The 17,750-nt window shown below is 36.6% G+C and overlaps 1 protein-coding gene across 4 annotated transcripts in view; it reads right to left on the bottom strand.

Annotated features, from left to right (window-relative positions):
- Positions 1–17,750, bottom strand: part of VPS13C (vacuolar protein sorting 13 homolog C) — a 90,958-nt gene that overhangs the window by 58,244 nt on the left and 14,964 nt on the right. For all 4 annotated transcript variants that reach the window (XR_009742245.1, XM_061447169.1, XM_061447168.1 and 1 more), the window contains 20 exons: positions 17,478–17,537; positions 16,819–16,878; positions 16,091–16,171; positions 12,710–12,767; positions 12,250–12,377; positions 11,240–11,346; positions 10,498–10,669; positions 9,931–9,993; positions 8,677–8,812; positions 8,016–8,110; positions 6,082–6,224; positions 5,137–5,329; positions 4,867–4,981; positions 4,496–4,632; positions 3,685–3,811; positions 2,932–3,049; positions 2,343–2,472; positions 1,889–1,964; positions 810–949; positions 81–234 (listed from right to left, as the gene is read on the bottom strand). Coding sequence is in view for 3 of the 4 variants with exons in the window: in XM_061447169.1 (XP_061303153.1) it covers positions 81–234; positions 810–949; positions 1,889–1,964; positions 2,343–2,472; positions 2,932–3,049; positions 3,685–3,811; positions 4,496–4,632; positions 4,867–4,981; positions 5,137–5,329; positions 6,082–6,224; positions 8,016–8,110; positions 8,677–8,812; positions 9,931–9,993; positions 10,498–10,669; positions 11,240–11,346; positions 12,250–12,377; positions 12,710–12,767; positions 16,091–16,171; positions 16,819–16,878; positions 17,478–17,537 (2,293 nt within the window). In the remaining variant the exon portion in view is untranslated. The remainder of the gene's footprint in view (positions 1–80; positions 235–809; positions 950–1,888; positions 1,965–2,342; positions 2,473–2,931; positions 3,050–3,684; positions 3,812–4,495; positions 4,633–4,866; positions 4,982–5,136; positions 5,330–6,081; positions 6,225–8,015; positions 8,111–8,676; positions 8,813–9,930; positions 9,994–10,497; positions 10,670–11,239; positions 11,347–12,249; positions 12,378–12,709; positions 12,768–16,090; positions 16,172–16,818; positions 16,879–17,477; positions 17,538–17,750) is intronic.

Here is a 17,750-nt window from a genome sequence, read left to right on the forward strand (position 1 = left end):
CACAAGAGACAGAAGAGCCAGTTTCAGACTGATACACACACACACACACACACGTACACTTCTCTCCCATTGCTTAGTACCTCCAATTTCATAGTAATCCAAGCTTATTTTCTTTAAATATGATACAGCTGCTAAATTATAGGTTCTGACAGTAGCTTCTGTCCCAAGGTGCATTACATCAAATACAAGTACTGTTTCCTCAGTTTTCTTCTGCCTAGTGAGTTCTACTAAAACCTGATGAGCAAGAAACACAGAGTTAATACCATCTTTTCACATGTAGTTCAACAATAAAAAAAGGAAAAAAATATTGCCTTGCCTGCTTTACTGGAAGCTCTTATTTTTATTGCAGAGTTAAAGGGTAAAAATAGGAAAAAGTGATTGATGGTGAAAGACAGAAACAACGTAGAAATATCTGGGGATTTGCTCTTTGCAAGTGGTCTGCCTGGGTATCTACTTTGTTCTTCCAGTGCAAATTTCCCAGCACCCACCCCCAAATTATGACTCGGTACTATTGTTTTCTACCAAGAATTCTCCAGTAAAGGGGTTTGGGGCCTTTTTTTATACATACACCCAGATGAACTAGATATATGTTTATTTATATACGTGCCGTATATAAAAAATAAGTCGTATGCATACCACATACAAATAACCCACAGAAGTACATCTGTACAAACATGTGGGGTTTTTTCCTGTAGTGGCTACGTTTTTGCATTCACTACATCTGAAGAACACTGGCAACAGAATGCTGGGTTGGGGATTTTTTTAAGTATTCTTATGGAGAAGGTAAAAATAGAATTCAAGACACATACCTCTTTAATTTCAAACTTCAGCTGAAGATCTATCAGTTCCTCTTTAGCAGTCTCCTCATTTTTTATCTCTTCTCCTTTACTTAGTGACTTGTCAGTTGGTTCAGAACTTTCCTCAAAATCAAAATATTCTTCTTCAGAGTCTATAGAAAAGAAGTGATTTCATCCTTAGTAAACTTTATGTCCATAAACAGGGGTAAATATCCCACCTCTCTTTCCCATTCTAAGGGGATTTTAAACTGTATGAGCGTCGTAAACCTAATACAGGTAGATCTATACCACTTTCTTACCCACTGGATGAAAAGTGAAGAAAATTAAAGGCCTATTAAGAAAAGGAAGGAGTATAGCTGTATCATTAGACATGCAAGAACACAGATACGGAAAACCAATTATAAAGCCAGAGGAAACAGGTTTCCCCAGACTCCACTATAGGAAAGTTCTTCCCTCGAACAGGCACAGAAGTAAATGCTCAGATCCATAGCGTCAACACATTTTCAGAAAAAAAGAAAGACTTGCTATTGCAAAACACTCAGGACAGGACACATAATATTTGTAACAGACTATTTTTGCCACATCTTAGCTGCTTAATGCAAGTGCACACATCCCTTTAGACATGTTATTCACCTTTTTTATGTGCCCAACCCAAACTATGTGCCCTGGAGTGGCAGCAGCAGATTAGTATTTGATTAAGTTCATCTTTGGATTTAAATCAATTTTGAAAAAACAGGTTTCTCAATACGCTCCGCTAAAAAGATGCCTCATGATAACTGAATAATTAAATTGGTTTGCTAATGACATCCTAATACAGTTATTAATAGCTCACATTTGCAGAGGTTGCTTATGCATAATACTAATTAATCCCCAAAAGGGGTTGGTTCTTTTGCTTTTTAAAAAGCAACTTCATCATTCTGAGGTAGCATCAGCATCTTAATCGAATCTTCTTACGCACTTGAAATGAGAGATGATGAATCATGCTCATCTCTCCTGTCCTTATAATATGCTCTAAGATCAATAGCTGCCTGAGAATGTTAGCTACTCCATAAGTTATGGCCTTCTACAAAGACATAGCGGTAGCTTCTTACCTGACACCATTTCTGCTAACAACTGGGGTGTATGAAGTAAGCCTTTACCAACAGAAATTGTGGGAATAGCCGGTACCTAGAGAGAGAGGAAAAAAGAAGAAGAAAAAAAAATCACTATTTTACACTCTGAATAACTTGGTATGCGCAGTCATATTTTTTGCTGCTGATGTATCTTTAATCTTGCCTCCTCATATTACATAGAAAGGTCAGTTTTGCCAATATTTTCATTGAAACCAGCATGACAACGACAAAGGCTAAGCTACACTTGTCTGAATAAGCCCAGCACCTACAGATTGTAAGTCATAATGAAGACACTTCGCCTAATTCAGCTGGGCAACAGATCTCTTACTTCAAGTGAAGAAGACCACAGCCATTAGCAGGAATTCACATTTACAATGACCACTTTAGTGATGTCATTTTTGTATTTCAGTTTTCTTAATTACAGCCAGCTTACTTTTGTGCTTGGAATTGACACAGATGATTTCTGAGGCAATGGAATGCTATCAATCAGATCAAAAACTGCCTTGATTTTCTGGTCAGAGAGTCTGACATGCACCAAAGGAAGTCCTCCTGATACTTTAAACCTATAGAAACAAAATAAAAACAAAAAAAAAAACAAAAAAAAAACAAACAACTGATTCAACACCAAGACAAATACGAATTCTTGATGCAAATCTTAACAATATCTATACTCATCATATAGAATCCTAGAATGGTTTGGGTTGGAAGGTACCTTAAAGTCCATCCAGTTCCAACCCCCTGCCATGGGCAGAAACATCTTCCACTAGACCAGGTTGCTCAGAGCCCCATCCAACCCATCCTTGAACACTACCAGGGATGCGGCAGCTACAGCTTCTCTGGGCACCCTGTGCCAGGGGCTCACCACTCTGACCGGGAAGAAATTCTTCCATAGATCTCATCTAAATCTCTCTTCTGTCAGGTTAAAGCCATTCCCCCTTGCCCTGTCCCTACAAGCCTTTGTAAAAAGCCCCTCTCCAGTACACAGTAATTAAAAAGAAAACCTTTCAACATTAACATATTACCTTGCCATCCTGGTATCTCTTTCCACCATTGATTTTGCCAACTGTACATGGATATCCATAGGCTGTAATATGTGCAAAGTTGATGGATGTTGAAAACGAGCCTTCTTCCAGTCTTCACCTGCAAATGTTCAGTAAATTTAGACAAATAAAACAGTGCTTTGTAATTGCTGTAATTAAGGTGTAATTAATGTAATCAAATGGCATCACTAAGAAAGGATAAAGAACCCACTCACCAACTAGAGAAACCTAGAACAATTGGGGTAAAGTATTATAACACCTTCTGAATCCCACTTTCAGTAGTTCTCAATGCTAGATTGCCTTCGAACCCTTAAGGCCAATTCTACACTAAAAGACGTATTTTAACATAGAACCCTAAAAAAAAGTTGATATACATATATCTAAATACAAATCAGTAACCTAGCATTTTGTTGAGTGCACAAATTGAAGTCCAAATGAAGTGTTAAGGACAATTTTAGCTGTATTGTGCTTAGGACTGAAAATATAGCAGCCCAATCCATTTATGCTGCTTGCTGGTGTCAAAGTAAAGAAGTGATATTCAAGTCCAAGCAAAATGCAAGCTGCTGTCTGAAGATAAATCAATGATCTTTCACAGCTGAACGCCAGGCATGTGTATTACAATCTATCTTTTAGTTAAGTACTAGCTCTGGTTTGCCCTTTTCTTTAAAAAACATACTTATTACAAGCAGCTTGGCTTACCCCACCTCTTCACTAAACAGCAACGTTATTTGTTACCTGTTCTTCCAAAAAGAAGTTGCACATTTTTGATTTCCACATCAAACTTGTCATAAGCTTTGTCCATAATCTCCTCTAAAGATGAAAAGGTAGAAGCTTGGCTACTGCCTTGATTTATGCTGTTTAGCTAAACACACAAAAGACAAGGTAATGTTAAGTCTAAAAATATGCTATTAATTCTAGTGAAGATGAAAAGGGTGATTCATAGGAGTTCATGACAGATACTTGGAGAAGCAATATCTTGGTTCATCTCACACTTCACTTATCAAGAATAAGATTCTTTTTTGTTACTTTATCAATCAACTTAATTCAAGTTACGCAAAAGTACTTTTTTCTGTTCACAAGCTTACTGCTGGAGTACAACTAAAAGAAATATTTAATCAGTCACCTAAAATCAAGCTAAATTATTGACATTTTTCAACTTTCAAACTCCAAGGGAAAAAATCTGTTCTCTTTTCTTTATATAAGGCTTGCATTTTACAATAAAGAAAACAAATGCTCATGTGTTTAGCTGAATAATTAGAAGATATTCAATGATAAGCTATTACAATCATGATTATGAAATGAAAATGTTTCCTGAGGAGATTTACTAGTACAAGTATGTCAAAGACAAGCATTTGATCAATACTCTGAACACTGATCGAATTGCTGACCCAAATTTATTTGGTAAGAAATATATAGTAAGTTAAAACCACATTCACACAGTTTATCATCTTTGCCTTCTGAGAACAAGATAGCTTCAGGTGACAGCTATGTTAAGAGAAAATACTATATACTTCCTGTAAACTTTGAAGAGATGTCATTTAGATACCTGAAATGTACCAAAGTCCAAAATCAGCAAATCTGATTTTTCATAGTAGAAACCCGTCTGTGGAACCACAAGGTAGGAAGGTTTCAGATTAATCTTCAATTCAAGGACTTTCCGCATTTCAATAATATGAACTAATCCTTAAATAAAAAGGAAAGCACATTAAAATTGAAATGCTCTTCTCAAGTGAAGCATTTGTGTCAGTCAACATATAAAGGGATGCTATCTATCTGAAAGATAACACATCTTGAGAAGACTTATTCCTGTAAGTCTACTGATTTCTCACTAAACTCAAGAACATCCACTAACACTCTAATTGAAACATTTTAAGACATTCAAGCATTCACCTCAGGTGAGGTTTGTTATTATCTTACCTGTAGCAGTTCTCTCCTTTATTTCTTCCAGTTTCATTAATGTGGCTGATGTTAATCTTTCAAGATCCATTCCCTTACTTGTCTGAAAGAATTCTACCATTGCATTTATTGTTTTCTTTCAACAAAAAGAGGGAAAAAAATAAAGAGAAGAATTATCAATATACACAGATGTCACATGGTCAACGTTCAAAACCAGATTGTAACAGAGTAAGAATAACAGCAGAGAAATGAAAATGATTAAAAGAGGTAAGAGTCTTGGTTACTACTCACTGCATCATATTTTATTTCCACAGCTTGTGATTCAATAGTAAGCCTCTGGTCAGCAGTACTATCTTCAGGGTTAACATCAAACTCTATCTTAAGCAAAGAAGACTTGCTATCCCCTATGGAAGCCACAAGAGATGGTACAATGTTTTCTTGTCTCAGGCCTGTAACATACCAGTTTTCCAGCTTTGCTTCAACCCTACAGAAGATGAATAGTTAAATATACTTTATGAGAATACAGAACAGTTCCATCTAGGAAAGACGAGCAAGATGAGAAAACCTTTGATAAAGCCAAACATGAGCAGCTTCACAGGACTAATCACACAGTTCAGAAATTGGATAAATAAACAGAAGGCAAGAATATTTCAAGAGTCAGCAGCTGAGCTTTTTATGCAAAAAGCCAGAAGATGAAGGAACTGTAAATAAAAGCAGGAAAACTGCACAAGCTCATTTTCCAGACACTGAAAAATCTTGATCATTGACTGAATAATCCAGTAATTTGTGTTCAATATTTCTGGTGTGCCTGCTCTCAGAAAACAGGAAGACTCCTACATGCTGGTTTATCTCCTACTCACAACACAAAGACATAGCTTTTCACTTCAGCAGGAAGTAAGCAACGCATTCAGTAGCTTGGCTGGAGTTCATTAGCCAGACCATTTCACACTGCATAGGTATCAGTTCCCAAAAGTAATATGCAGCACTTCAACATCAGGATTCAAGAAACAGCTTATTATTGTTTATGAAGTCTAACAAGTAGTATTCCTTTCTTCATTCCATTCTATGTTACTCACCAAATTATGTGACTGTAACTTTTCAGAGTGCAATTGCTAAATAGCCATAAATTTAAAAAAATCAATACAGAACAAAAAGCACTACCCAAGAAAAGATTTTAGAAGTCAGGAGTGGAGGAAGGAGATGTTTCTGCAAGAAAGAAAATTTCAATCCAATTACTTAATGGCTTGTGCTCCTGGGCGCTGTGATATTTTGGTACTCAGATCAATTATCTGGACTTTCAGAGTTTCTGCCACATTCTTGTCTTCTTTAATTGTAAGAGAAGTGCTTAGCAGCTTCAGTGTCACAACATGGGCAACATACTAGTGAGGACAGAGAAAACTGACATTAGACATCCTGATATGAACAACTTGCTGAACTTCTAATTTCAACAAATCTAACAAAATGTAGTATTTAAAGCTATTCCAGTTGACAATGCTAAGAAACGGATCTTTATGTAGGAAACGAAGTATAGAGTCTTTACTTTCTTTCAAACCTTACCAATCATTTCTTTAACATAAAACAGAGTATTTCAACAAATGCAGATCAGATCTAGTCTGTATCTCTTCAGGATTCAGGGAAATTTCTTTTCTAAACCACCAAAGCAAGCACAGCTAAACTACACTCAGTGAAGAGTTTGCAAGATCAACAAAGTCATCATAATCCCATCAAATAACTACACTTGAGAAGACACTGCATATACGTCTTTGCTGTTCTTGCTCCTGAATATCGTATCTTGACCTCTTCAAGAAAGGATTTTGGCTTCCTGACACATGTAGCATTTTGTAACTGCCAATTAGTACCTTCCTATCTGCCTTTGAAGCCTGCATCTTTCTTCAGGGTACTCAGAGAGATGAAGGCACTTTTACACTTAATTTACCCAAATTAAAAACTGAAGTTTTTCCTACACAGGAATGCAAGGCAAGTGTGAAATAGAATTTAAAAAGAAAGGCATCAGTACTGAGCACTGTTCAGGGTGTCTCTCTTCTTTGCTAGCAAGAGATGCTGCTGCTGCTCTGCTCTTTTCTAAGTGACAGGAATATATGATAGCACATAGGCCTCCTTGTTGCCACACAAACAATTCTGAACTTCCCTGTTTAAGGCACACGTAAGCCCTCAACAATTAAATTTCACAAAAATATGTAAGACTGGAAAGTTGGAGGGTTGGGCTGGGGGGTAGGGAGGCCTGTGGGGAGAAAACACCCTCCTTGAAGGAAATAGTCTTAATGTATAAAGCGCTTCTGTAAGTGGTGACCAACTTGAAGCAGAACCACCAGTTGTGTTAAGATTTAAGATGTGTAATAGTGCCCACAGAAAATAAGTCTACTGAGAGAAACCTTACCATTTCACATTTTCTTAGTCGTCCTATAAGCCCTCTTAAGAACACTATACTTGTAAAGCTTTATCTTTTATCCCTTTGCTTAACAAGCCAAAAAACTATATGTCTCAAATATGCTTTTTTCATTCTATGCTTTCCTTTGTGTAGTAGAAAAAAGTACTATTGAAATCTCCTCATACTTCTCATTAGGAAAAAAATTTAGAGAGAAGCATAACATGATCCTTCTAAAAAAAAGCAACCCTTAAAGTACAAACATTGGGTCAAATACAAGCTAATCACATGCTGGTGTTCACCTTCATATGAGCAGTGACTATTCAATTATCAAAATCAAAATACAGACTAATTTAGTTTTCACCACAACATGTAGCAAGAAAAAGATACAATGAAAAAGATAATATGGAACCTTTATTTCACTTACAGATATCTTTTCTTATTTCCTTCCAAGTTGCAAAAAGATATCTCATTCAGTTTGTTACTTCTAAAGCACTCTAGATCAGGGTTGTGCACCAGGCAGAACACCACAAAGAAAATGTTTGCTATTCTTTGTGTTTTCTGAATAACTGTTTTTTATCTTCTTTGTGCATTCACCAGATGTGACTTGCACTGACACACATTCTACTGCTTATCTTAAGGCTAACATGCAGTAGAAGGTGTTTATGTTTTCATTTTTTTAGTTTGGAAGCATATGAAGCATGGGGTTAGTTTTTTAGTTTGGGGGGGGGGGGGGGGGGCAGTGGGGAGGGGTGTTAAACCATTCCTATAAGAAGTTGCTTACCTGCTTTGGTAAGGAAAGGTGATAGGAGCTGTCACTATATCCAATGGCAGTGAAAAGCTTTGCTTTCTCTTCTGGTGTCATTAGTTCATCAATAGCTAAAACAAAGGAAAAAAGACCCAAAAATTTGCCCTTTAATGCATAATGATACGGATTTTTCTTTCCATTTGTTTTCTACTGCTGACACATTTCTTTGATTCTTCACATTGCACTAAGATCCATGTTGTGAAAGAATTTACACAGAAGTCTTTGTATATGGCATTACATACATAGCACAGACATCAACATAATTTAGATTACAAGAGGTACCCATAACTCCTAGTGATGAAAATAGCTTTGAGGAGTACTATTAGAACAAATCTCTTGTCCAGACAGCAAATCAGCAGAATACAGTATTCCAGCCATTGCCTGTGACACTACAGCCATACTCTTCTCCTTACCGAGGTTCTGAAAAGCGAATGGCTGTTTCAGAAGTATGTCTTATTTGCCAGCTCAATATTCATTAACAGTAAGTAAAACTATAAAATGGATCAATATTGCATTGCCATACTCTCTCCTTCTGCACAGTAGGAACCAAGACATACTATAACTTTCTTCTTTCTATATATATATGTATATATAAAAACTTCATATCTCTATAGAATGCATTATAGTCTACACCTACTTTCAGGAACAGGTGATTCTTCATCTTCCTTTTTCCTAGATTCTTTTTTACTCCAGAAACCACTAAACCATCCTCCACCTTTTTTTTCTGCTTCAGTGGTTTTCTTCTTCAGCAGTTTTTGTCCTGATCTTATTGTCTACAAACCAGATATTAGGTTAGATAATTAAGTACTCTATATTTTGTTTTGCTTTAAATAATGCATGTATTCACACACATTGAACAGCCATTTAACTGATGGACAGCATCATCACCCTGTAAGAGATGAAGATCAGGGATGGAGGCATGTGCATGCATACATGTGTGGAAACAAACGTGTTACTTTAACTTTGGATGGCCTTTTTTCCTACAAATTTCACTGGCACTTAGACTACAAAAAAAGGCAGTAACCACATGAAAAGACAGCATTTAAGAAGCAATTAAGTAAAATCTTGTAGTAACAAACCTGAAGACTGATCCTGTACCACTGCATGTGTTTAGAACTTCTAATTAGTAGGCAGGCATTTGCTTTGCATTTTAAAAATCAAGGTATGACCAAAAACATCATAAAAATAAAAATCATTATTATTTTTTCATTTCACATACCTTCCAGATGTGTAGACAAATACAGAGGCTACACTGGTGTGAACGGTAATTATATGATGCGACTACAGAGGTTAATTTTCATGTTAGGAAAATAGCTACCAGTAGCATGCTTCTCACAAGCTGGCTATTTTGAGCTTGCCTTCAGTATGCTACATGGTTTTAACCTCAACTGCAGATAGAACACTTTTCATGATGTTATAACATGCAACCCCCTGTTAAGTGCCACAAATTATTTCCAAAATAGAATGCAGCTAGAGATTTGATCTGCCCTTTAAGAGTTCTCACAGAGTTGTCTTTTAATTAGATTGGCTGCCCCCTGGAAAGGGTATCTGAAGGTGTAGGTAGTATGGGAACAGCTCTAAACGCTTGATCTTGAACAGCTGTAGAACCAGTACTGAAATAACAGAAGTTAAAGAAAGAAGATAATCCTTAAATCATCACTCTTCGACAATTACCTGACACTACAAAGTACGTAGCAGTAACACTGTGCACACGCGCTGGTAGGTTTTTAGAACTGGTTTTCAGTTTGACATATTATTTCTACTCCTGAAAGGACAGGAAACTTGCCTTCCCCCCTCTCCATCTTATCATACTCATCAGCACAAATTTTTTCATGACAAAACCATCCTATTTGAAGTGTTATAGTATTATTAACCAAAAATTATTTCTTACCTCAACTTGTGCTTGTTGTCTTCCTAAGATTATATTGAAAACATCAAGCTTCCTTTCTAAGTCCTGTAAAAATGATGAAATCATTTGCCTCAAACACATTTAAGAAAGGCTCACCATTACAAATTCTCTAGTAGCTCCTTTGTATTTACACTCGTTTCTTTCTAGACCTGCTCCTTTCTTTCAAGAGTATAGTCCCCTCCCAGCAGTTCACTAGAAGATGAAACCTGATGTTAGGCAGTCTAATCTACCTTTTTTTAAAACAGTTTAATCGTGCACTTCATTAAATGTGTTTGTATTCATTAATCCACAAAGAGCATTTAAATGATATTTTATCAGTGTTTTCATTCTTTCCACAATAAGCTACACTCAGCTTCAGATTAAAATGGTAATTGCTCAGAATTCTTGCTGTTGTAAAACCACCAACCTTGATTACTGTCGTGCATATTTAAATAATTATTTTATAGAGGGACCACAACATATTTCTTCAAATGGCCTGGTTTCAGCAGTAACAGTTAGTTTTCTCCTAGTAGCTGCTGAAGTGACACCAATGGGAAAAAAAACACATACCTGAATTTGCCTCTGTGTTTCTTCTGACAGTTTACTCTGTGTCAGCTTGTTCTTGTACATATTTTTGTAACTCTTCAGAAGCTGCCTATGCTGTTTTATGTTACTCCATGACCACATTCTAGTATGTCTTCTGATGTGAACTTCAAGAACACTGTTGCCTGCGTATTTCCACCTACAACAATTCCACACTTGTAAGTAACTTACCATTTCACTGTGCATTACAACTTGAAACACGGCAGACAGCTTTTTAATATGCCAACACTTTATCACTTGTCATTTGAGGAAGACAAATGGTTTAATGATTTCAGCATCACTTTTGAACAGCGGACTGAGTGCCTATACTGAACTCATGAAGCACTATAAATCTGCATTCTCTTTTGACTTCTGCATGTTTACAAATTTGGCTGTAACAACATTAAGAACACTCAGGGACTTCAATAACCAGCATCAGTTAAGACTTAGGGGAAAAAAAAAATCCATGACAATGTCTATCAGCCCCAAACTTTAAAAATTACAGTTGACATACATATTCCAAGTCAGATTTTCATCACTTGGTTCTTTAACATGTTTTCTTCCACAAGTCTTTTGTGGAAGAGAACATTTTTGGCTAAGCAAAGCTCTGTGAAAGTTATAATGCTATACAGAATCTCATCTTAAAACTACATTTAACCACAAAGGAGAATGAAGAGACTGCAGAGGACTCCATCATCTCTCAAAGAATGCATGAACATACACAGCTTACCATTCTCTGGCATTTTTATGTAGACATACATTCGGTCTAAATCTTCTGTAGGGTGCATTGCGAACCATGTAATCTATGGACTCCAGAAGGTCTATCATGCTGAGATACTGAGCACAGAAAAACAAGTTTCTTAGCAGAGGTTCGGATTTTGTTGTATGCAGTGCTTAAAGCACATGTATATCATGGTCTTCAGTAGCCCCCAAGCTACACAGAAATTCAAGCCTATGCATTTTCATTGGTATGCAAAGGTGGACCAGTTATACTCATTGCTCTCAAAGGACACCACTGCCAGAACTTCTGGCTTCCCTGAATAACAAAACCAGTTTGTATTTCTGTTAGGCTGCCGAGTGCAAATTCTCAGGCTTTCTCAAACCAATCCTATTCTCTTTATTTGTCAATACACAGTTTCCCCAGTTTCAGAATTGACTTTGCGTTAGGTAAATTTACTGGTACTGTTCTGAACTCAGATTCCACTCCAACATCAATAAAGGCTAAAAAGCTATCTCGCAAATTAACTGTAAATTATTACTAAATAAATGAAATCACTAACACTGTTGGGGAGCTATCTAAATAAGTACCTTCATACTTTAGCAGCCTTTATCAGCAAAGCCAATATACTCCATTCATTCCACCCTTGCTTGTATCTTGACATCTCTGCAGTTACAATGGTGTAGTTCTACAAGCTAAGGGCTAGTCAGAAGATTGACCCTGTTCTCTATGTGAAAGAAATGGTATTGGAAGAGCTGAATACGGACCAGGTGGTCCCCAGAGGGTCTACATACAACAGGGTCAGAGCAACACGATCTAGCACCATAAAGTGACTGTTACACAAAGGGAAAAGGAACCTACACTTTTCCCCATAGTTGTTGCTAAATAGTTTAGACACTCTACCTCCACATAAGCAGAAAATTCTCAAAGAAGGTGGCTTTCCAACAAAAAAAAAAGTCCTATACTTTATCACAGATTCTGATACAAAGATACAAAGTAAGCTGGATACAAAGACAACTTACCTGTGGCTTTGTGAATTCAATGACAATTCTCTGTACTTCTACATTACAATCAAGCTTTGGAGTTTTCAGTTCTACTTCTGCATAGGGGTTGATATACAGTCTAGCAGAGGCTGATATTGGTCTAAAAACTTGAAGATAAAAAAAATGAGATTCATTTTCTGCTTACAATAAAGCAGGGAAGCAATCTTCAAGTACTTATTTCCACTGATGTATCAACCACTTTGTACTGATAATGTGCATGCCCAAGACCCACAGAATCAGGATGCAACTTTTACTAGAACTTAAGATAGCTCAGGAGCAGTCAGAAGGCAGACAAGCTCTAATGCATCCTGTTATGCTTAGGCTTTTGTAAAATAAAGTTAGTTTGGGCATGCTGCATGATCAGGTCAGGCTGTTAGTACACTATGTGTTAGTACAACATGCTCAGAACAGTTTATACTCATATTCACAGCTTACTTACTATACTGGTAGTCTTGAGGCTGGTTACCACTACATGGAATTCCTCTTTTCAGCTGATCCTGTAAAAGAATGTGAAACTGTCTAGCAATTGCTAAAAAAGCATTACTCATTTACAGTTCTCTAAGCTTCGAGCAGACCAGCTTAATTTCACATGTATTTTGCAAGGGCCTATTGCCTGTAAATGTGAAAACTTTTATAGAACAAGCACTTAAGAGTCAAGGGTTTAAATATACCTGATTAAAAAGAACTCTAACTTTCTTCTATTAAGCAGACAGTCCATATTCAACTTCTAAATTTTGCAGTAACAACAAATATGTGTTCATTTAGGCAAGTAGCTCACATGTACATACTAGAGCAAACGTTTGTTTTTCAGCTCCTTGAAGGTACCAGAACTATCTAATCACATTCTGCCCTTCCTCATTTAAACACATAAGGAGGCCACTTGAGCCTTCTGGTAGCTGCAGGTACAAGAGAAAACATTGACAAAAAGTAGTTAGGAAAATATCAGAACAGCCTAAGAGACCTGACAAATGTCACGCTAAACCTGAGTCTTAATTCAGAATAAGGGCTCTCTGAAATTATAACTCTTCAGAGTTTATTGGGAATGCTGCATTCATGCCCAAACATTTTATCTAGTTTCAGAATTGCAATGGCACAATCACTTAGAACAGGATGCCTGCTTTTAAGAAAACATAGAATCATAGAATCATAAAATAGTTAGGGTTGGAAAGGAGATTAAGATCATCCAGTTCCAACCTGCCTGCCATGGGCAGGGACACCTCACACTAAACCATGCCATTCAAGGCTTTGTCCAACCTGGCCTTAGCCATATTATCTATTACATAAAGGCAGATGAAGTGCTTGTTCCCATTACATTTTATAAAGACTATCAATATTAAGAGTTGCTTTTACAAGAAAAATATTTTCTAAGTTCAAATTTCTTTGATCTAATCCTTTCCCCACTTCCTTATTTAAAATCTGGCTTGTCTTTTATAGAAAGGTACACTTTCTCATTCAAAACACCTGTATTTCAACCTATTTCCCGTCTGCTGGTCTATATTAATGAAACCTAAATTCCAATGAGATTAATATAAAACAGCTACTCTCAAAACCAGCCATATACTGATGTTATTTAAATATGAAGACTGTTGCATGAAAGTAACAGATGCTACAGATTCCACAGTTTATTCTTACTATAACATAGTCCGGTTAGCTACTACAATAAATCTGATTTCCTGATAATGCTGCTTAAAATTACCATATGTATTCAGGTATTTATAAGACGTAACTAAATGAGACATGTTGTCATCTGTTCAGTTCCTGTAACTAAATGAGACATGTTGTCATCTGTTCAGTTCCTGTATTGGTTTTAAAGTTCTGAAGCAGCAAAGACTTAACAAGTGGCAAAGAAGATGTATGCAAGTAATCTTATGCTTATGACAAACTCCATTCTTTCCCTGTGCTTCTTCAAATCTTCTCAGATGTTTTCTGAGCTTACTCCTGCTCTCCCTCTCTTCCTCTTTTAGGCACAAGGGCACAAAGATGACTAATCACAACTGAAAAAAATTATTTAACTGTCATGAAACAGTCAAAAGATGCAAAAAACCCCCAAACCAAACAATGGAGATGGTGCCAGTACGCAAAGTGATACTAGTATACAGCACCAAAAATCTGTAAGTGGTGAGATGCTTCAAGTCAATAAATGGTCTGAATACTGCTCGCTACACTGGAAATGCTCTGCCTCAGCACTCAAAGAAAAGTTTACATGCAGGACAAGCCACAGGCTTTGGAAACAGGCAATTGCATTTTACAGTCCTGGAGGGCAAAATCCCCAATTCTTTCAGGAAGAACTTGTTAAAAACCTGCTAGATGATGGAAAAGGAAGTGGTACTTCCTGACACATAAAACAAGTTCAACAAAACTCCACCAGCATTCTTCACTTGCAGCTTATTCAATAGTAAATTGAAGTGTCTATGAGAAGTGCTGAGATCTAACATGTCAGACAACTCCAGGGAAGCCCACAAAGCCATCTGTACACAAGCACATCAAGGACTGATTCACAAAGGATCTTTCTGAAGTGCTGGAAAGACATTTGAAGGACTAAGATTTTTACTGCTGTCAGTTCAAAATGCGTATTGGTTTGTGTTTACACTTCAGACTGAAAAGCAATAGAGAAAACATCCAAAGACAGGTAACTCTGAAGGCTCCTGTAGCTGAAGTAGCTTGGCTACTACTAAAAACATGTAAGCATTTCTGCTAAAATAAAAAGACAGAAGTGGAAGTCCTCTGAAGATTTAAAGAACAAACCAAGAGACTGTAGACAGGAAGAAGAAACAACATATTCATAGTTATCTTCTACAGTGAATAAAAAGCCCCAATTTTGAGACAGTAAATAGTGCCCTAAAAGGGGAACCAGAACAAAAATAAAAGGACTTTAGTTTCAAGTTCCACTTAACAGATAAGATTCTGGCTGATTTTAAACACTTCACAGTTTTGATTCAACCCTCCCTAGTACCAAGCTCACCAGGTTACATGTATATTTTTTAAGCAGGGAATAAAACAAAAATGAAAGATATCTGTAAAAATGAGCACAACAGAATAAAGGAAACAAGCAGTGTTGTACAAGAACACACAGAACACCTATATAACCTTTACAAACATAAAGGGTCAAAAATGTAGCATTTTGGCAGAGAGCACTTATTCACACCAAAAATAGAATGCAGATAATATATTCAGACAAACTAACAGCAGTAATCAGATGTCTGCTATCCCAAGCAAATGATTTGCTCTCTAATTCATTCTAAGGTTTTCTTTCAGAACCTAAGATACTTGGTAGTGCTCTACCCAAAAGCTCACTAGAGTGACCACATTTCCCATTACCTAAAAATGTCTTCTCTAACCAAATGAATCAAGTAGCCATCTGAAATAAAGTTTTTAACAGTAATGGTGCTCTTGTAACTCACAAGTCCTCAGCTGTTGTACAGAATGTGTGCTCTCAGCCACAATTTATGTCTATATAATTGTCCTATTCATACTGCCCAAGTTCACAGTTTCTTTTCTGGGAAAGTAAGACTTCACAAATGACACACCAATGAAACGAAAGCATGAATGAAAGAACATGAACAAAAAACCATGAAGAAACATGAAAATATGAACAGAACTTTTGTTTTAAAGTAGACATAGCCCCTAGAAAGCCCCCACCCACAAACCTGATTTTATTCTTTCCCTGTAATTCCCATTTTAAGATACTCACCTCTCATTCTGTCTTATTTACCCCTCACTGCCCTTATGCTGCCTCATCTTCATCGTAAGTATGGTGCAGTTGTGATACTACAACAACTACAGAATATAGTACTGTTTAGTGCATTTTCTTCTACATTACCAGTATTTCTTCACGGGAGCCATGATAATAAATTCTGCTGTGTATGTTCCAGTAAGCACTGAGGCTGTCCAGGCACAAAAGCTGTGCAGGAAAGAAAACATGCAACAGATTCCACACTCAGTATTCAACCCATTCTAAGAAATCAGGTTTCCATTTGTGAAAACAGAAATCAAATGAAAGCGGACTAGACAACAAATCCACCATTAGCAGTGAGATGTATTTAATCTTATAACACTATTTTTAAAGTGAAAATTGAATTGCTAAAAATCAAGTTCTTAATGCACTATTAAACCTTTCTTATGTCATTCCAATAATTTCTTAGGTCTTTGTATACTCCTTTGGATTTGGGGGGGCAGCGAGAAGAGAGAGACTGCTCAGAAACAAGAATCCCAATTACATCAGGCATACAAACTAGAGGAGAAAATGGCAACTTGCCAACCTATTTGAAATCACAGTTACCATGCAAACTTGCTGTATAAGACATTTAATGAGGGGATCAATGTTTGCATTTAAGAGAAATTATTTAAACCATGGACTTCAAAGTTATGCCTTACAAAAAGCCAGTTATTTGTGCTCTACTTCTGTTTGAACACACAGCAAAATTAGGAAAAACAGGAAAAATCAAAAAGCAAACTACTTTTCCAACTGTTATGTAGAACCCCAGATTACTGCTCTCCAAGACCAGCTGCACTTGTGTAGGAAAAGAAAAGAATATCAAACAACATTACCTTGTATATTATTTTTGCAGCTTCATTCAGAATAGAAGGTGTCCAGTTCTCATTTGTTGTCTAAAAGTTCAAAGTGATAAAAGTCATGCTTTGCATCTTATTTAATGTATGTGTGGTTTTATTCTCTGCTTTCAGGCACAGAATGCATTACTTTGGTTTCCCTAGACTGTACACACTTAAGTGAAAAATCCAATATAAAATCTGACCATTTACTTTGATTTTCAACTCTTTATCCTACCCATAGCATCCCTATCATCTAAGGAAAAGAGGGGTTAGCTGAAATTTTATTCCCCCATTTCTCAAGAGACGCGGCAAAATACCTTATTATTTATCATCATGATGTAATTTTTGCTCCAACATATTTATTAGGCCTGGAAATACCCTGCCCTATGAAATAAACATACTGAATTTTACAGAGAATTTTACGGATAATAAGAACAAATCACTAGTCTCAGGAAGGTGATGTTCTCCAATCATCATCTCTTCTGCTAGCACAAACTTCCAAGTACTAATGGCATCTTTTACAAATACTAATGGCATCTTTTCTTCCAGATGTATGCATACTTTCTTTATATCATCATCTTGATATGTTACTTTTTTTTTCCTGCTACTCCAAAGTAAATCCAAACCAGCAGACCATGCATGCACACACACATTACCAGTAAACTAAGCTCGCTCAATGTCATTCCCAAGGAAATTGGACACTGTGGATCCGTGATCTACAAAAATAGAAAAATAACAGCTATGTATTTCTTCTGCTGCAAACAGAGATATATCACTTGATTCAAGTTGACTGAAATCCTGACCTGTTCTGAGAATCTTCCTTTGCTTAATTATTCTAGATGAAGCATTCTTGGAATATCTAAGTTGGGCCAAAACTAATATGGCTGCAGTTTCAAGAGTTAGGACTTCAACTGAAGCTGACAATTTCC

This window comes from Pezoporus flaviventris, unplaced genomic scaffold (assembly GCF_033815535.1).
Source record: "Pezoporus flaviventris isolate CSIRO_AGI_PZ_B2104156 unplaced genomic scaffold, CSIRO_AGI_Pfla_v1 ptg000006l, whole genome shotgun sequence".
In the NCBI taxonomy this organism is placed as follows: Eukaryota; Metazoa; Chordata; class Aves; order Psittaciformes; family Psittacidae; genus Pezoporus; species Pezoporus flaviventris.